Source organism: Coptis chinensis, chromosome 3 (genome assembly GCF_015680905.1).
Source record: "Coptis chinensis isolate HL-2020 chromosome 3, ASM1568090v1, whole genome shotgun sequence".
Lineage (NCBI taxonomy): Eukaryota > Viridiplantae > Streptophyta > Magnoliopsida > Ranunculales > Ranunculaceae > Coptis > Coptis chinensis.
This window is the reverse complement of record NC_141458.1, coordinates 112,302,348-112,323,229: the sequence shown is the minus strand read 5'-3', so window position 1 is coordinate 112,323,229 and position 20,882 is coordinate 112,302,348. Positions and strand designations below refer to the sequence as shown.

General features: G+C 36.9%; 2 protein-coding genes and 2 long non-coding RNA genes across 7 annotated transcripts; 3 read left to right on the top strand and 1 right to left on the bottom strand.

Moving 5' to 3' along the window:
- Positions 1-3,754: 3,754 nt before the first annotated feature.
- On the top strand, positions 3,755-4,314 carry LOC147513046 (uncharacterized). Its single transcript, XR_015217327.1, has 3 exons — positions 3,755-3,798; positions 3,881-4,012; positions 4,137-4,314. It is a non-coding gene; the product is annotated as an uncharacterized LOC147513046 (long non-coding RNA).
- Positions 4,315-7,155: 2,841 nt separating this feature from the next.
- LOC147513045 (uncharacterized) lies at positions 7,156-8,115 on the top strand. The gene is made up of 2 exons (XM_086598849.1): positions 7,156-7,299; positions 7,408-8,115. Exons 1-2 carry the CDS (start codon positions 7,156-7,158, stop codon positions 8,113-8,115), a joined length of 852 nt encoding a protein of 283 aa, XP_086454975.1.
- Positions 8,116-10,294: 2,179 nt separating this feature from the next.
- Positions 10,295-10,905, top strand: LOC147513044 (uncharacterized). Its single transcript, XR_015217326.1, has 3 exons — positions 10,295-10,444; positions 10,564-10,629; positions 10,747-10,905. It is a non-coding gene; the product is annotated as an uncharacterized LOC147513044 (long non-coding RNA).
- A 1,765-nt stretch (positions 10,906-12,670) lies between these two features.
- Positions 12,671-20,843, bottom strand: LOC147513043 (flavin-containing monooxygenase FMO GS-OX-like 3). Of its 4 annotated transcripts, none has more exons than XM_086596032.1 (8): positions 20,146-20,843; positions 19,871-19,941; positions 19,301-19,453; positions 19,081-19,163; positions 18,247-18,379; positions 17,961-18,134; positions 17,505-17,700; positions 12,671-13,033 (listed from the first exon to the last, which is right to left on the bottom strand). In XM_086596032.1, the coding sequence occupies exons 1-8, from the start codon at positions 20,693-20,695 to the stop codon at positions 12,963-12,965; spliced, it is 1,431 nt and encodes a 476-aa protein (XP_086452158.1). In that variant the 5' UTR covers positions 20,696-20,843; the 3' UTR covers positions 12,671-12,962. The 4 variants fall into 4 exon arrangements, with proteins under 4 accessions (XP_086452158.1, XP_086452159.1, XP_086452160.1 ...); XM_086596033.1 differs by having other exon boundaries at positions 12,671-13,021; XM_086596034.1 differs by having other exon boundaries at positions 17,961-18,071.
- Positions 20,844-20,882: the final 39 nt, after the last annotated feature.

The following is a 20,882-nucleotide window of genomic DNA, read 5'->3' as shown; positions in this document are numbered from 1 at the left end:
TAAAACAAAACAAAAACTATTAACTAGGGCAGATCTAGGTGCCACCCCTCTAACCAATTCTTTATTTCTTGCTTTCTCTTCCATTTCCCACCACCATTCCTCCACCCCTCTTCCATCAGTCATCACCATCAACAAATGTAGTTGTAATTTATTTTTCTCTTATATTTTTGTTTATTATATTTCTTCTTAACATTTTTTTTTTTATCTCTATCTCATTTTAATTATTTTGTCCTTCATTCAGTTTTCTATTCAACTTTGAACTTTCCTTATTTGCGAAATTCATCGACAATATAATGAACTAATCATTTGGTTTTTTCTTCTTATTCTTTTTTTGTGTTTCTCTCAACTGTTTTTTGTTGAGTTAATAGTAGAGAATAATTTTTTAAGTTATCTTTTGGCACATGTAGCAAAAAGTATGATTTAAAATTTTAAGGTGGATGTTGTTATGACATAGATTTCTCAGTCATACTCTTTTTCTCTTAATCCCTTTTTCTTTTCTTCTTCTCGTCCTTCTCTTTTCTTTATACTCATTACACCGTAGTCTCCTCTCAACTATAGATCATGTTTTCCCATCTTGCCGTCTCTAGCACTCTCCCTGTTCCACCAAGCATCTTACTGGCTTCTATCATAGTCCACTTTGGGCCAGACCCATTAAGCTATCATTCCACAGATCAGTGGGCATAACTTAGATTATAACAGTTAACCCCAATCTTTATATATTTCGAACCTATGGGCCTCATAGGCCTAAATGGCCATAACATATGTGAAAGTATTAATTAACTAGTTGTTTTGGCGCCTTAGGGGTATTATTTTTGGGTTAACTAGTATTACCCCCACTAGATGAGCCAATTAGAATTTTCCCTTACTAGATGGGGAAATTAGGGTATTCCCCATAAGTACACAAAAAAAAAAAAGTGAATTGACCGTGTTTTTTTGGAGCGTTTTTTTTTTGTGTGTATTAGGGGGGTGACCCTAATTTCCCATCTGGGGGGGGGGATAATATTCGTTAACTCTTATTTTTTTATGAAATCAAGTGTTGGTCATTGATCATTGAATTCTAAGTTGGTTTATTAATATCAAAGTCAAGACAGAGCTTTTTGTTTTCATTTGAGCTAGTTTAAAAACTGGAGGTCATATTGTCACTTTAAATTTTTAAAGAGTTATTATTCTCTTTTCTTTCTTTATGAAATAGTGGCCCTTTCTCATTGACTACATATCTTGATTCAATTTATTTTAGTTTTATGGGCCTCTGTGAAACAAGTATGCAATACACAAACTTTCACACTTTGAGGACAGTGCAAACTTTCTATTTTAACGAAAACTCAGACAACATTGAGCCAAAAGTTAGCAACTCAGCATGAATAGTAGGGGGCAAATCTTTTTTTTATTTTCTATCTAATAAAAAGCAATGGTATGGGGCCCATAGGGCCTCCATCCAATGGTTGTCATTATCTTTTATCAAGTTGTGACATGGCATAATCAGCCGCTCCTAAGGAGTATGCTTCCTTACATCCAATACTTGGATCTACTAGATCTTCTTTCCTCATATTCTTCAAGCAAAACATTTATGCCCAATACTTCTTCCTGCCGCCGTCACTCCTTCACCAACTGCGGTCGGAGCACCAACCACCAATAGTCGTGCCTCCACAACCAATGCTTCATCTTTGTTAGGTTCCACAAGGGTCCCCAATGCCTTCAAAATGTCTTTCTCAGCAACAGAAGAAAACCGAGCACAGTAAATTTTTCTCCCATATGCTTTTCCAATAAATCTCGTACACTCTATAAGCCAGCAAGAGTGGGCTCAAAAGGTTCTATCACCTTAGTTGCTTACCACTTTCAGAGGCAACTCTGCTCGCACAACGCACAAAGGAATTTCCTCAAAAGGTTATTACCTGATTGTGCCACTCATTTTTTTTTTCTTTCAGAGCTCACTCTCAATGGCTAAAGCAAAGAATACCTTCCAAACTTTATCGAAGTCAATGTCTACTAAATGTTTTTGGATACATCTGCTCTTATTTTGATATTCAGGCTAAAGCAAATGTTTTTTTTCCTTTCTTTTACTTTTATATACATGTGTCATGATCAAGAACATACCCAACAAATTCACGTATGAGTTTACTCAATTTGTATGTTTTTCTTGTTTAATCTGTTGCACCTTATGAAGGGATGGGAGAGATTGTTGTAGGGTTTTATGGTTAGTGTTGATGTGGTTAAAAAGGGCTATTGTCTTTTTCCTTCAAATGGATCGGATGGGTCTCTTTCTGTTTTTTCTTTTTCTTTTTTTTCAATCTCCCTTTTGAAAAGGTTTCGCCAGCTTTCAATCTGAGATCTCTTGGTTCCATTTTCCCTTGAAGGTTAATATTTTTTGGTGTCATTTTTCTTTTGCTCAAATTCAAAACACTTGTGTTTTTTCATTTTTTGTTTTGGTGTAAAGTTGGGGTTGGGGCGGGGAATGGGGAAGAGGACCTCCACTACCCCACTACTTTTATATATGTGGTCCTTTCGGCTTTTAGGCTCCTCCCACTTACAATGTTGACTTGTACAAGATTCAAAAATCACCAGGATTTTTAGAGAAACTTCTGTCCTTCAAAAATGAATGAGGATATTGGATTGTCTTCCAAATGCTCTTCTTTGGGGTCCACCTTTTAAACTCGAACAAATGGCAGTGATTTTTTGTCTAGCTTGAAGATTGGATTGACTTTTGAGTATAGTAATCAAAGTTCTACTATGTGTATGCTGAAATGTTAAAGGCAATGTTAAATATGTATGTATCCCTTATAGAGTGGACTTCCAACTAATAATTGTTCGGAAAATATTCTTTAACGTAATGTGTGAGTATTTTGTTTTCCTAATTTATTTTGTTTTATCAAACCTGTTCAACCCTTTGTAGTTTGGGACTTCAGCTCATTATACTCACCGGTTCTCCAAAAAGTCTCATGGGTGCATAGGAGCTAGAGTTGGAAGGTAAGCAAGGAAACCTTTTAGAACCTTTAAATGGTCAACATTTATGTTAGTTCTCCTAAAGTTTGAAATGTATTTTTTTTGTCTTTGGTTAAAAAAAATGAAACTTTGAGTTGGAGAAAAGCAAAATAAGAGCAGATGACACCCTGAATAGTGTCCCGTGTGTGTTATATGTTTTTAGTACTCAATTTAGTCGTATTTTAAATGTGTTAATTCTATTGTTTTAAAATATAGGGGGTTAGATGTCACTCAATTAATCTAAGTAAAACTCTTTCTTTCTTATGGAGGGAAAAATTTCCACCGAAATGCGATGTGATTGATTGAAATTTAAAAGCATGAGAGAAACTTGACAATTCTGATGGGTCAGGTTATGATGAAGCAAGTAACTTACATGGGATGTTGATGGACTTTTTCCTGAAAAATTTGCCCAGGCTTAAGCCCAAGTGCCAACTAGCCTACATTAATTGAGCTTTACAACCGGTGGAGTCCAGGTGTCTTTGTTCTATATAAGTTAAGAAGCTTACCCTGTAGAGGAATGTGACCGTGGGTTTGGATAGGGGCCACAATAATTCCACTCTACTCCTTGGGGGGTGTCTCATGGTGGAGACATAGGTGTTAACACTATTCGATTGCAATATAAGAGATGATGGTTATGAACAAGAAAATTCTTTTCGTTTATCTATGATTGTTCCGGATAGAACATGTATTAATCAATTTACTGATTTAGTGTGTTTTTAAGTTGCCTTTAGGTTTTGATTAAGCTGATCAAGTACATAATCACTGTTGTTTTGTCTTTTTTTTAGGCACTATTTTTTGTTGCAGATTTTCCTCTCAATGGTATGTTATCCCTACCCATCCTTTTTATGTTTGTTTCTACAAATTTTATTGAGCATCTAGCTATTTCTATTTGTTTCTACAGGATCCCATAGATAAGGGTAAACGTCCAATGGACCCTTATAAGGACCCTTGCAAGAAAAACAATAATTATGTTCCAGTTCAAGATGGACTCTACCTTCAGCCACCTACTCTTCAACGACCTGCTCGCTCCCAGGTATTACAATCAACAATATACATTATTGATAACTTCTATTAACATACTTTGAGTTACCCAAATTATATTAACACTTTTATTGGTTTCACATCACGTTTTTGAACTCTCTTTCAAATATTTATAGCTTCTTACGCAACCAATTCTTGACAAAGGAAAACGCCCTATGGACTCCTTTAAGGAACCTTCAAACCAAAACAAACATGTCTTTGTTGCCCCCCAAGATAGGCTCAATCTTCAACCGCCTCTTGGCTTCCAGGTATTTCTTGCTTGCATTGTCTTATGCTAAGTTGCATTGCCTTATTTATTTTTCTACACGTACTGTTGCTTATGTATATTGCATTGTCTTATTTCTTCTTTTGCTTTATAAATGTGCAGCGCCCATCAGATAGTATTCCTTTATCTCATCTCCCGCCATCCGGTTCTCATGTAAGATGAGCTTTAATTAAAATGTAATGCTATAATTGCTCATGCATTGTCCAAAAGGTGTTTTTGTACACTATAATTGTAGTAAATTCACTGCAATTTAATGCCTGCTTATATGTATACTATTTACCCACTAACTATGTTGCATGTGGTCATCCATCTATTCATTTATAATTTGCTTTTGTTTTTGGGTCTTCGATCACTTATTATCCTTGACTACTTTATTCATATATTTACATTCCATTAATACTAATTGCCATATTTGCTATTCGGTTTATTATACTTATAATTAGGTGCAGATAACAAATAGAATGCTAGGACAGTGTGCTCGAAGGGAAAGAGAAAGGAGCACTAAACTAATTGGCAACTCAAACTTCACCATCCAAGGTGCACAAGTAGTCACATGTCATGTCATTGACCACCAACTAATGGGTTCAACATTGAACGACTCTCCTTCACTTCCACAGACTCCACTTCAAACATTTCTCCCGCCATCCGGTTCTCATGTAAGATGAGCTTTAATTAAAATAATACTATGATTGCTCATGCATTATCCAAAAGGTGTTTTTGTACACTATAATTGTAGTAAATTCACTACTATTTAATAACTTCCATTTAATGCCTGCTTATATGTATAATATTTACCCACCAACTGTGTTGCATGTGGTTATCCATCTATTCATTTATAATTTGCTTTTGAGTCTTCGATCACTTATTACCTTTCACTACTTTCTTCATATCTTTACATTTCGCGTTTTCTAATTTTAATACTAACTGCCATCTTTGCTATTATCCATGCATTCCTCTTTCTCCCAATCTATTCGGTTGATTATACTTATAATTAGGTGCAGATAACAAATAGAATACTAGGACAGCGTGCTCGAAGGGAAAGAGAAAGGAGCACTAAACTAATTGGCAGCGCAAACTTCACCATCCAAGGTGCACAAGGTTCAACATTGAATGGCTCTCATTCACTTCCACAAACTCCACTTCAAGCTGACAAGCATCAAACACATAATAGTCCAGTTACACCTCATGCAACACCATACCGACGTCTTTCTTCTTCAGAGTCTCTTCAGAAATCTCTATCATTCCTTAATCCCGTAAGGCTATTTATGCTCCCCGAAGAACGTGTCACATCAAGTACCCATGCTGATTCATCGGATCAAAACAACACGTGAGTACTTCACTTAGCGGTTTTCCTTAATCAAAATCTATATATAACTCACCTGTGCAAGTTTCATTGCAGTACATGTATCTCTTCTGCTTCCTCATCCTTACCTCATGCAATTCCACATTCAACCAATGAGAACTTTGTACCAACACCGTCTCACCAAAATGCAAGGTTAGTACGTGGTTTATTACAGATTTCTCTTGGTTCTTTGTGGTTTGGTTACCATAAGATCCTACCTAACATCACAAGTTTCTTCGCAGTACGCGTAACTGTAGGTCTTCTACCTCATCCCTTGTCCATCCAATATCACATTCAACAAATGCAGCTTCTGCATCATCATCAACTAACCGAAATTCGCGGTATACTTCTTCACACTTATTGAAATTGGAATACCAAAAAAATGACACCTTTGTTTAAATATATACAATTATTTCTCTTGTAAACAACAACCATTTGGGGATCCTGCACAATATTGTGAGGAGGTTCACAATAATGGTTTTGACAGTCCAATTTCTGCTAATAATGCTGACATAAATGATGATGAAGACGAAGTTGACAATATTGTTTCTAACCATCTGATTGAACAAGGAAGACACTCCTTGGGGAGAATGGATGTTCAGTGTCCATTTTGTAGTGCACTCCATTGGGTGGATGAACAACTAAAAGATTCATCATTATCACATCCTCGATTCGGGACTTGTTGTTTGCAAAGGAAAGTCAAATTGCCTCCACTACGGCCATTACCTCCAGCCCTTAAAGCTTTATATGATGGAAATGATCGCAAGTCAAAGTCATTTCGGAAGTACATGAGACAATACAACCAAGCTTTCGCATTTACGAGCCTTGGAGGAAATGAGCGTGTCTTCTTTCTTGGACGAGGTCCAAGGCCTTTTACTATACATGGTCGATTCGCCATAGAATTGGATCTCTAATTTCTTGACGGGCGGCGCAGCCAACTTACTCTCGACTTTACATATATGATCCCAAGATCGCATTGGATATCGTCAATTTCAGTAATCCCCATTTGAACACGATGTTCAAGATAATTCATGCAACTATGCTCCAAAGATAATTGTTTTCTGCTGCTTTTTTCACATTGGATCTAAGAACATACGATGTTCTTAGATCTGTCTCTCTTCAACATGGTGAGAACTTCAATGTACCTACTTATTTGAATTACGGTGCTACTAGAAACAGACGTGTTACAACTTGCCAACTGCGGATGAGATTGTCGTCATTTTACCTAGAGATGGATGGCGTGGAAAGGATAATATGAGGGATATTGTGATATATCTTAAAGGAGGGCAAGAATTCATGCAGATCGATTGAATGTCATCCAAATTACTTACTTGCCTTTGCATTATGTGCTAATGTTTCCTTACGGAGAGCTTGGGTGGTCACCGATATAAAGGCGTTCAAATACTAATGACCGATTGACACCGGATGGATTTCTACTCTTATCGATATTTGAGCGCCTCGGAGAATATTCTCGCAATCTTCTTACGGGCACAAACTGTTTCAAGAGTTTTTAGTGGATGGATGGGTAATGACTGAACAGAACAAAATGAGATATTATAGGTTACAACAAGACAAGCTTTGGGCTGAACTTTATCAAGGTATCACTGATGTTGCAGCTGAAGCTTTCGACCCAAACCAGATTGGAAGACAAGTGGTCTTACCATCATCTTGTGTCGGCAGCCCTAGGCACATGTTCGAAATTTTTCAAGATTCAATGGCCATCACATGTTACAATAAGCATCCTGATATATTTCTCACAATGACTGCAAATCCGCACTAGGACAAAGTTGTTGAGGCATTGTCTGAGCACCAAACTGCAACTCATCGACCAGAGGTCGTGGCCCGTGTCTTTGAACTAAAGCGAAGGGACTTGATGAAGGAAATTAAAAAGAAAGGTGTGCTTGGTACTTCCGTTGCACTTGTCTACACCATTGAGTTCCAGAAACGCAGGTTGCCCCATATGCATGCACTTATATATCTTCGACATTCCGACAAGATTCGTATACCTGCTCAAGTTGATCGCATTGTATGTGCAGAGTTTCCTGATCCAGAAACTGGACCTGAGTTATTTCAGACCGTCCTCACATGTATGGTTCATGGTCCATGTGGACTAAACAATCCTAACTCTCCGTGCATGGTAAATGGTAGATGCAAGCATCACTATCCCCGGACTTTTGCAGATGCTACCACCATGGATAAAGATGGATATCCTATCTACCGTCATCGTGACAATGGTAGATCATATATTGTGAGGGGGCATACAGTTGATAATAGGGATGTTGTTCCTTATAATCCTTATCTTTCTAAGATGTTCAACTGCCATATTAATGTCGAAGTTTGTGCTGAGATCCGTTGTGTTAAATACATTCACAAGTATATATTTAAAGGGCATGACATGACAACAATAGTGTTGAATGAGTTGGATGAGATCCAACAATACTTGGATGCGAGATACATTGGCCCACCGAAGCAGTTTGGAGATTATTAAGTTTCCATCTACATGAGGAGATTCCCACAGTTGTGCACTTGGCACTTTATCTCCCTGGAATGCGCCGCATAGTTTATAAAGCTAATGAACCAATACATGATATACTATCAAGGGCGGACCGCCAAAAGTCAACTTTGACTGCCTTCTTTGATTGTTGTGCATCAGATTTAAGAGCAAGAAGCCTCACTTATCAAGAGTTCCCCGAATACTATGTCTGGAACAAACAATTTCAGACTTTGACAAGAAGGATACGAGAGGGAAAATTTGCTATTGGTAGAATGTATTTCGCCTTGATCCTAATTCGGTGGCGATTTTACTCAAGCGCTTACTTCTGCATTGTAAAAGGACCTCAATAATTTGATGATCTGAAAAGGATTGGTAATGGTCCTCCACTTCTAACTTTTAAATATGCATGTGTTGCATGTGGACTTCTAGAAGATGACAGTGAATGGGTGCAATGTCTACAGGAAGCTTCAGTCATGCAGACTGGATATCATCTTCGCCGACTATTTTGTGTTATTCTTGCAGAGTGCAATCCTTTGCAACCCCAAACATTGTAGAATGATTTTTGGAAAAATATATGTGATGACTTTCCACATAAGCTTCGCACAATGTTCAACATTCCAGAACCTACCTCTGCTGAAGTGCAAGACTATGGTTTATTTATCTTAAATGAGATTTTGATAGAGTCAGGTAAATCACTGGCTAATTTCCCTCTAATGTCGCTGCCTCTGTTAACTACAAGATGGAACTTAGTTGTTGCAAACTGACTCATATGGGACCAGCGACAATTTCAGTTTGATCCTCAAAATGCAAAAGCACATGGCAACAGGGTTCTCCTAAATGCAGAGCAACGCTTTTCATATCAAACAGTGATAGATTCCGTTTCCCATTATCTAGGGAAACTCTTCTTTTTGAATGGAGCAGCAGGAACAGGCAAAACTTTTGTTTACAACACAATCGCCGCTAATGTCGTCTTTGAGGGGCATATTGTTATTATGGTCGCTTCATCGGAATAGCTTCATTACTATTGGTCGGCGGTCGCATCGCTCACTCGACCTTTAAGATCCCACTAGATATTTTTGATACCTCTGTTTGTGGGTTTAGTAAGAATTCAATGCATGCCGAATTATTCAGGGAAGCTAAACTTATTATTTGGGATGAAGTCCCAATGCAAAATAAGTTTTGTGTGGAGGCAGTTGATTGTACACTTCGAGATACTCGCGACAATAATAAACCTTTTGGTGGAATAACAGTTGTACTTGGTGGTGACTTTCGTCAATGCCTTCCAGTTATACCCAAAGGGGTTCGATAATAGATTGTGCGTGCTTCCTTGCGGTCTTCCTTCCTCTGGAGTCACATTCATGTTCTAACTCTTGCCCAAAACATGCGATTGGAAAATGGAAACTCTGCAAATATTGTGTTCGCAAATTTCTTAATGGAGGTACCAAACTATGTATTTTTCTTTGTACTATTTTGCTTAATGTTGATATTCATTTACATCATTCTTTGTACTATTTTTATTCGTACTAATATTCATTACTATTTTCTGGTTAATTAGATAGGAAGTGACCCAAGCGAGATAGTTGAACTACCATCAACAATTCATCGATGTGCAAATCTTCAGGATCTCATTTCTACTACATATCCTCAGCTAAATCAACCTACCACAGTTAATCGAATATTTAACCGAAAGACAATTCTATCTGCATGCAATGATGATGTCAATGATATTAATGCAGCAGCTTTAAATATGTTCCCAGGGGAAAGTACTCTCTTTCTAACTTCAGACAAGATGGCAGACGAGGATGCAACAAATCCAGCCAATATTAATCAATACCCAAATGAGTACCTAAACTCACTTGACCCAGCTGGTTTACCACCGTTTCGTCTCAACCTAAAAGTTGGTTGTCTTATAATGTTGTTGCGAAATATTGCTCCCAAAGATGGATTATGCAATGGAACCCGATTGATGGTGGTCCACTGTCGACCTCACGTTCTTTTCGCAAGAATTTTGACTTGTGAAAAAGCGGGTAATCATGCATTTATTCCAAGAATATCTTTGTCACCGCCGTCTTCTGATTTTCCTTTTCATATGACAAGAAGACAATTTCCTGTGCGTGTTGCTTATGCAATGACTATAAATAAGTCACAAGGACAATCGGTGAAATATGTGAGGATTGACCTTCGCATTGAAGTTTTCAGCCACGGTCAATTATATGTTGCACTATCAAGGTGCACTTCTTCAGACAGAATCAGTATTCTCCTCCCTCCAAATTCGGAAAGTCACACCCCAAACTTTGTTTACCCAGAAGTCTTACTATAATCCGTAAGTTCTTTTCATTTATAGTCACGTGTTGCGTAGTTAATCATTGAATTTATAGTCATCAAATTGATACATTTGTATTTGCTCTTACTTGGTTAATTTGCTTTGTTCAAATTATGTAGGTTTTGCGAATTGGTGTGTAATTACATTTTGTCAGTATTGCGTTGAAGAACTTTTTGCGAACCTTGGTTAGTTTTTTTTCCCCTAATTTCTTCTTTTTGATCTTACAATACCTGAATATATAGTTCTATACAAATCTATTTCAATTCCTACTAAATGGTGACGTCTGTTTATATGGTATTTAGCTGAACGAAGAAATTTCAATTCTCATATCTTCAAACTTAGTGATCTCTGCTAATTCTCAGGTATGTTCCTTTTCATTTTTTCATTTTTCCTTCCCTGGTCTTTCTCTACTTATTGTGTTGTTTAATTTTTTCATCCATGAACGTGGTGATGGGACCTTGGCCAATTATAACTTAGTGATCTCTGCTGATTCACAAGTCAAGTGAAACAGGTAACATCTCTTCTCTTATAACTCAATCTCTTTGATTTTCCATGTAAAGATTCAGTTCGTTTTAAAATCGTTTAGCCAGAGATGAATTATTTGTTTTCTTCTATGTAAAGGTTTAGTCTAAGCTTCTTCTGGTGTTGTTACAGGTATTTACTTGCTTATTTATTAAGGGTTCTATTTTTTGGTTTTGGGTTTGTCGAAAAGTATTAATTTTGATTGATCTGAGCTTTGATTTGGTTATGCTGCTTTTATAGGTATTTTAGTGCAAGTAGCATTTCGGTGGCTATTGTTTGTTTTTTGATTTATTAGTGTTGTTACAGAAAGTCGCGTTTATGGAACTACCCCAATGGAAACTTTAAGAAATATGGTATATGTATACATTGTAAATATCATTTGTTAAGGGTGTATACCTTTTGATAGTTATGGGACTCAAATGTATGTATTTTACTTGTGTTTTCGGTAATGACTTTGTATGAGGTGCTTTGATGATCTGGCATTAGTCGAGACATTCAAATACTTTGGCGTACTAAGTCATAATGTTGAAGTGGTCTCATTTTTGTAAGCCAATTATTTGATCAAGCTCGGCATCTGTGAGACGGTTAAGTAACCTGGATTAACCAATAAGAAATATATGATTGTGATTTTCAGGTTATGACAGTTTATATTTATGAAATGTCAAAAATACTGAGGAGAGATCTTTGCCAAAATTTTACTATAAAAACCACGTGTCATAGGTTTGTAATTGTTTGAGTTTTGGGGCGTTACATATTTGCTTGTTCCAAAACTAAAAAAGAGTCTAGAGGTGAATACAATCGTTCATTGTTTCACTTCTAAATTGTCAATTTCTTCTTCCCTTCAGTATATATAGTATTTCCTACTCACTCTATTTAACGAATTTAAAACAGATAATTACATATTTCTTCGATGAAGTTTTCTTAAGGCTTGGGATTTATGATAATGGCCTTGACATTGGCGAATGAGGATGGGTGGAAGAGTTATGATTGTCAACAATGTTATATGTACTTTCGCTACTTTTTTTTGTATTTGGCGTACTTTTGTGGGTGCTCTTTTTGGTACTGTTTTGATGTCCTCATTCAAACCACTTGTGGGAGTCTGATTATGTATCTGTTTCTCATATTGTTCTTATTTCATTTGGTTTAATTGGTGTTCTTCTATGTTTAAGTCCATTTAGATGAATGAGTCTAGAGCATCTATGCAAATCACTATCGGATTTATTGAATGAGAATTGTCTTTGCAGCCTTTTAACATGATCCAAAACATTGGAAAGTCATAAAATAATGGGGAGGTTCTATCCAAATTACCCCTCAGGTGGTTCAAGCTAGTGTGATGTCGAGTTTCTCAGCCTAATAATCATTCTTGACTATAAATGGAACAATAGCCAGTATAATAGAATCAAAACGAGGGAGGGGGGTGTGTTCAAGTTCAGGCTGCTTCTACAAAGTTAGAGTCGCAGCTTAATTCTATCAGTGTCGTACGGCACGGGCATACCCTAGATCTAATAAAACAGAACTGTGTGGGCTTGAAAGGCCCCATCCAATGGTTGTTATTCATTTTCAACAAAATATGACATGGCGGAATCTAGGTGTTTGAAGAGGAGTGCATCCAATTTGATATTCCATTCAACATCCAATTTACTTTTTGATGGGACAACACATTGATGGGCTATTTGGCTATATGAATTAGTCAGAGGTGCTGGGTTACAGGCAATCTAAACAAATTTCATTACTAATTCAAAAGTTCATTTACCAAATGATATTGTAATCAACATAGAGGACCAGGATTCTCACGAGTTCAAATACAATAACAATACACTTCACAACATTCAGACATTTTATATTTTGATCTGTACACAACATTCAGACAATCTCCCTTACAGATAACATGTAAAATAAACAGGCAGATAGTTTGGCTGCATGGACAACTGATTTTACAACACGTACTTTTAGTCATTATTCTCTTAGTGGAATTGAAGCAACTGCATAACGTCCATCAGTATCTTTCGCCTCCATCTCTGCTGAATTTCCGTTGTTCCAATGCTCTAGCAGTACCTAGTGTGCATACTACATAGGTGATTAGTTTTGGTTCCAATCATGTTGAGAGACTGTCATTATAAATAGCGGATGAACATGGCAAATGAAGGAACCAAAAAAAAAAAAAAAATCCTTGTACCCTTACTAGGTTTATTTGACTAATATAATTCGGATCATTTCAGAATAATAAAGGAGGCCTAAACCAGTCTAACAAACCAAGGACAGAGAGAAAAGGTGTAGAACAGTAGAACAGATTCAGGTTCCTGGCCACAAAATACACAGGTTGGATCAACATTTAAATGGCAGTCAGAAAACTCTTTTTGTAGTATACATTTAATGGTTTTCCATACATACATCTCCCGACTCCAGAAGTCCAGAGTAGGTTGAAATGACCATTACACCAAGAATCAACAAGATGTTTCACAAACTTTCATATTTTCATGGACTTCCTTTTCCAAGAACCAAACACAGACCTAGTCAAAGAGATCCTAAAGCTTAGAGATCCATGCTTTAATTAAGGATTGAATAGATCAAAGTCGTCCCTGTTTCCACCTTATCCAAGTTCTCTATGATGGTAAATGTTATCAAGGGTAGTTTGAAGGTGAGAGAAGATATCTCAAAGAAGGCCATCCCCTCTATGTCGTAAAAAAACGCATACCCTTTATTACACACTAAGCTTTATGATACATGGGCATGGAATTAATAGTATTTAGTTTAGTTAGTTTCTATTTTTATTTGTTATGTTAGTAGTAGTTTCCTATTAAGACTATGATTAGAATTAGGAACATGATTTATTATATAAAGACATCTAGGCCTTCATTGTTAGGTTGGTTGTTTTTGGATTGTTTAATTAAGATATAAGGAAATTCGTTTTCCCTTTGAAACCCTAGTTTTGTTGTGTTTATCAATTATATTCATAGGTGTTATTGATTGATTTGATTCGAAGTTGCTTCTGCTTTTGTATACATCAAATTGGTATCATATTTTTAGGTTTTTTCCCTGGTTTGCTCGTCATGAACACTCAACGAAGAGCCCAGTAAATACATGACTACACCATGTAGAAGAAGAACTACAAGGTAGCAAGATAGAATTGCGAGATTAAGATGTTGTCGAAACTCGTACCAAATTATCGACGCACCACAACTGTTGAAGAGCAACTCGTGCCAAGGGAAGAAGACAATGCCCCTAGTGATCACAGTTTGCATATTCTAGTTCCCATGTCAAAGTACGCGACCCTCCAACACCTCGCCCACGTAGCCACGCACCTTCTAGACCACATTCACCAACAAACTCTCGCAATACAGAGAAGCGTATTGCATAATGGATGGCTGCTGCAGACCCCCACAATCGCAGCTTATCACACTCATCGTCTCCAGTTCGTCCATTGCGAACTCCAGACCCTAGTGATTTTGGAGAAGATCACAGAACTCTACACCACCAAGTTCAGAATTTGGTTCCTCCACATCAAGTTGGCAACCACCACCATCAAAGAAATCAAAGAGATCGATAAGGCGATCAACAAGCTTACCACACAGATCGAGTATTTGCTCCCCTTGCAGTTCGTTTTCCACAACCAATTTGTTGGGGAAGAAGACCTTTTCCTTCTATTTATGATGGTGACATTGAAACCCCGCACTGGGCTTCTACTAACCAAACCCAATATGCTATTAGCACTGGACCAAGACCAGGTCCTAATTATGTTGCACCTAATTTCCAACTGTGGGCTTATGCAGACCAGACCCAAGGCCGAGAACAACATGTTTTCAGGCCCAATCCTAATGGTCACACCCACTAGCATTTTAGATGCCACCTTGGTGCTCCCATAGCCCGTGGTCGACGAGCTTCACCCCCAAGTTCTCCACGACGAAATCACCGATAGCCACGCCGGTTAGCACCATCTTTTGATCCTCTAGATCCTTCAGATTCTCCATCTAGTCCTTCTCCACCAAGGCGTAATAACCACAATGGTTGCAATCAAAGGCATGGGCATCAACGACATGTGCACCATAACGCAAGTAATTTTGATATTAATCGTTTATTGCACATTTTAGAGAAGAATCAGATGGGTGACATTAAATTAGACTTGCCTGAATTTGATGGAAAATTACAGCTTGATGTTTTGGTTGACTGGTTAAATAAGATTGAAAAGGTTTTTTATTATAAAAATTTGGAGGATCCTAAGTATGTTAAATTAGTTGCGACTAAATTAACGGGCTATGCACTTGTTTGGTGGGATGAGCTGCAGTTGACTCGTGCAAAATTGGGTTATAGGAAAATTACCACTTGGGATAAGATGCACCGAGAGCTGAAAAGAGAATTTATACCTCATGATTATGCGAGAGATTTATTTATGGGCCTCCAAAATTTAAAACAAAAGCTTAAGAGTGTGATCGAGTATACCGAGGTATTTCTTTTATTGGCCACCAAGGCTGATTTATTTAAGACTATGGAACAAAAGGTAGGAAGATATTTGAATGGTTTGAACCAATCAATATAGAAAGATTTGGCATTTAAAGATATTTTTGATATGTCTGACGCTATCAAATATGCTCTTAAGGCTGAAGAACTGCATAAAACATTTCTTTCTGCTGCTATACCACCTCCAGATATTGTTTCCAAAAGGGCTCTTGATGATGCTATATGTTTTGAGTGTGGCAGAGTTCAACATAAGAAAAGTGATTGTCCACAGTTAAAGAAAGTGGTGTTAGTCCATGATGATCATAGTGTGACTCAGCCTGTTGTTGTTACACCTCCTAATTATGGTGTTCCTGCTTTGATGATCCGTCAATCCTTGGTTACATCTTCTACTGAAAAACCTTCTTGGCATCATTTTGCCATTTTTGAAACTCATTGTATTGCAGGAGGTAAACTTTGCAATGTCATTATTGATAGTGGTTCTAGTGATAATCCTGTCTCGCAAGAAATGGTTGATAAGCTCCAATTGAAGACTAAACCGCTTCCAGAACCATACAAAATACAAGGCTTGAGCAAGGGTAGTAAAATTGAGGTTACTCGTCGTTGCTTGGTTTCTTTCTCCATTGACTCCATATACCAAGATGCAATTTGGTGCAGTATCTATGATTCCTCTAACTACTGTTTGCCATCTATTATTGGGGCGACCATAGCAATATGACCGAGACACAACTTATGATGGCGCTGCCAGTACCTATTCTTTCATTTTTCAGTGCCAACAGATTGTATTGACTTTACTTCCTCCTACATCTACTGTTCAAGGTCAACCACAACGTTCTGTATTTTCGTCTTCTTAAACTCAAGGATGAGTTTGTTTCTAAGCCGGGGAGTCTGATGCATGGGCATGGAATTAATAGTATTTAGTTTAGTTAGTTTCTATTTTTATTTGTTATGTTAGTAATAATTTCCTATTAGGACTATAATTAGAATTAGGAATATGATTTATTATATAAAGGTATCTAGGCCTTCATTGTTTCATTGTTAGGTTGGTCGTTTTTGGATTGTTTAATTAAGATATTGAATTAAGGAAATTCATTTTTCCTTTGAAACCCTAGTTTTTGGGTGTTTATCAATTATATTCATTGGTGTTATTGATTCGAAGTTGCTTCCGCCTTCGTATACATCACTCTATCATAGCCGTGAGATGTATATATCGATTTATTTCTCATTGGGACTACATCAAGATATATAGCAACATATGTACTACGACCGTGGTGCCAATCAATCTAAGGGATGTCAAAATTCATAATGCATTTCACAAATGAATATGAAAAATATGTGACACAATAATATGAAAAATACGACATTATATATATATGCAAAAACAGAATGTATTTATGCAAAAACAGAATGTATTTTGCATATATATATATGCAAAAACAGAATGTGTCCACATGTATTTATGGATGTATTTATCATCGTGATTGCCACGAGATATGTAGCAACATATGCATTGTGGTGCTAATCCATTTAAGGGGTGTCAAAATTCATAATGCATTTCATGATACCACATTAAGAGTTCAATCTACACTTAATGAAAAAAAAATACGCCTAACAAAGGAATATGAAAAACATGACATAATTTCTAAACAAAAACAGAATTTGTCCACCTGTAGGAAACTAATCTATTAATATATGTACATTTCCACTTTATTGTCCCCAACTAGATAAAGAGTAAGAGATTTTCTTTTTCAACCTTCCACGCAAATCAAATATAATGGATACAGCAATCTTCAGTCTTTTCCCATGCAAAACAATTACTTACTATATGATTCTTATTAGGATTTGGACCATGTTTTTATCACTTAATGTATGCTTAATCCACTGTTTATCACATCATAAAATTTAAAGAACATCATTTCTTGCTGGGTTAGACACTTGGACTATAAAATATAGATCATATTCGCCTGACCTCCCCTTGAACATACTAGTTGCCTATAGCCCTATATCAACAAATCGGCCTTTTATTTGGTTAGAGTGTTGGACTAGGTCGATCAACAGAGAGGAGAAAAAATCTTTATTTTATTACCTTTATCCAACGACAGCATGTAATATTGCAAGAACTCGTCATGTGCTTGTAAAATCAAGTTTTGATCTTCCCACTCATCACGATAAGTTTCTGGTCTAACATTCATATTCATCCCAGTTGCTGCATACATCTGGTTTCTCCACTCCTCAATCGGTAGAATTCGACATTGAGCAGCCAGCCAATCATAGTACTTAAACTGAAACAAATGATAATATCTGTGGCTAAAATAATATCCTCATTTCCTGACACTAATGTAGGGATTTTATCATTTAGTTCAAAGAATGTAAGATAACTGTTGATTTCCTCAATTTTAGAAATACAATATTAGGCTATGTTCTCTTTTCACATCTCCGGCCATTTCCAAATTACCACTTGTAAATAGATGAAGGCGAATTAATGTTGTTAAGTATGAATTACAGCCTGTGTACAAAAATACTCCTGGGCAAACCCAATTACCTGATAATCCCATATGTTATGAGTGTATCTTTTAGGAACTCCGTCGGCTTCAAATTTTAAATAAAAGGCTTCCACATCTAATATCATTTCGTCTTGTGTGGGAAGTGAAATCTTTCCTGACAAAATACCAGCCACCCACTTACTTTGAACTTCATACAGAGGAAAAGTAGCAAACTGGAAACATAAACAAAACCATGTCTCTAGCAAGTGTAACAAAATAACTTCACGAATAATTTTATTTATTTTTTTTTTTTTTTAAAAAAACATGAAGTAAATAGGGATAAACCTTCCAAGTTAACCCAACGAAAGAAAGCCATGGGGCTAATTTTGGTGGAAAGATGTGCTGATACAGTAGACCAACACGATTATCATCCACAGTCACAACGTCTCTGTCTAGGAAAGGGAAATCGAACTTGTACCTGAAAAGCAATTTCTAAATAAATGAGTTTATATGCTTCAAGGTTCAACAGTGTCTAACATTAAATTGCAGTTATATACATATATACAATTTAGAATAACAAGTCAGAGACGCTCATGGAAGACCATAAGGGTAACCATCCCAAGTGTCCACACATCAATTGAAAAGGAGGCAATTGAGCGTCAAATGTTTGGTCAATATGAACGCTGGGAGCCATGAAAATATGGTGTCAAAAATTTATAAAGGTGTTAAGGGCAGAAGCTCTGATCGAGGGCTGCGCCACCTATGAGCAAGTCACATTTATATTCCTGTAAGGTGTTAGTTATGAAGTCTATCTAACACTAGATCTGCCTATCGGGAGACAATCTCGTCATGGAATGTAAGCATATATAATTCGATGTACTTGCTCGTTATATGAACTCCACTTATATAAACGGCAAATGAACTCCACCTTCAAAAGTGGATTTATAAGATGAATTGAGGGCTGATTTTTGGTGAAGACAGCCTTCTCATAATGGAGAATATAATGGGCTTGTTCAATGTGAGCCTTTAAACTCCAAAAATATCATCTTGTAAGAATATATTCTACTGGGTCCTCAGTCGTGAAATTTAATCGATTCGAGTCTTTAAACACTTCAACTCAATTTAACGTTGAAGAACTTTCATATTCCTTTTCATCCCTTTGTATGAATAGAAATATACCCGGTACAGTGTAGAATGACATCAACCACAACAGAACTTTCATCTTGGAATATCAGAGTACCGTCTTCATGGGCACTCTCTATCTGCAATCATTTTGTCTGTATTAGCATATTTGACAAATTAAATTTACAGAATCAAGTTCAAACACATATCCTCAACAAGCTGCAATGAGCCCATGCGTACAATCTGGCTGGCATTCACCATAAAAGAGATACCTTACCATAGAATGAAGCCACAGGTTATCGTAGCCAAGTTGCTTAGTGGGGTTTGCATTGGTAATATATCTAGACGCAACATGAACTTCTTTAGCAACTCCTGCGATTTCTCTGGAGATGTCAAAAGCACTATAAGAACCACCTACTAAAACCACGACCTGTCGATTGCAAAAAAGTAATCAGAAAATTTTCGATTAAGAGAGAGAAACTTAACGCAATCCCTATGAATTTTGAAACACGTACAGACATTTCCATATAGCCTTAAGGCAATTTCCACATTCATCTTGGTTAAAAGAATCCTACATCAAAAATCATAACTTATGGAGGAGTGGAGGACTGCATCTCTAATATGTGAAACATTACGTCATCACCTATTAGTTACGACTGTTGAACCAAACTAACACACTCAAATCAACCTGACTTGTATATGCATACTAAACCTCATTCAATAATGTTAATTTTCAGCAACTTCAAAGAAAATGAATCTAAAGGTAGCCACTATCAATGTAATCCAAATCTCGAATGAAGAACATGGGAATAGGAAAACGCAAGAAGGATAATAATCTGAAGCGTACTTTCTCACTAAAGGGATTAGGAACACGATAATTGTGGCTATGAATTTGCTTCCCGGGCCATACATCGATACCTGGAAAAAGATCATACATAAACGTGTGAGCAATGATCACAGAAAGTCAGAAACGAATTGTTACTACTTACTAACATAAACAATTTTTGATGAATTGTGTCATTTCATATCCTATCATTAAACCGTGTAATTTATAAGTTGAATTAAACTTCACATGCTGACCATTTTACTTGTTACAAATCTACTTGAGGGAAAAATGTGTACCTGGAACTTCAGCGACATTAGGTACTGTATGGTGCCCATTACAAACGACCACAGCATTAAAAACCTCATTATCCACATTTCCATCTTTCGTTCGTGATCTCACTGCACATTTCCTTTGTTCCATGAACTCAATATGTACCACTTCTGTCTCAAACCGAATCAACTCACTTAGTCCAAACTCACTCACAAAATCTTCCAAATAATGCAGAACTTCCCTGTGACCCGGAAACCTTCGTGGGTCTCTAAGCTTATCTTCTTCTTTAGCTATAAATGGGTAAGCTCTAAAACCCATTGCTTCCCTAGGAAGATTGGTGCGAAGAGACTCGTAAAGACTGGTGTGAACTATGGTTCGTGATGGGTCAAGACTCAATAGGTCGGAATCTGTGTTTGGTTCATATGCCCATGTTCCACCAATCTTGTTGTTCTGTTCGAAGACTACAACTTGATGACCTTCTTGGTGGAGTTCGCGTGCAGCTACTAAGCCTGACACGCCTGCTCCGATCACAGCTACTTTTTGGGATGTTATTGTTGGAGTTGTTTGACCTTGCATGGTGATTTGGGAGAAAGTTGAAGGAGAAATTCTGAGAGCTGATCAAAGGAATGAATGATCATTAAGCATGAGATTATTGACTTAATTACATAGTAACAGGAGAATGATGAGATTGTTTTTTTGTTTTTTTTAATTCTTTCTGGAATAGAGGGAAAGAGGGTGGGTGGCAGTGGGTCCAAGAATACGA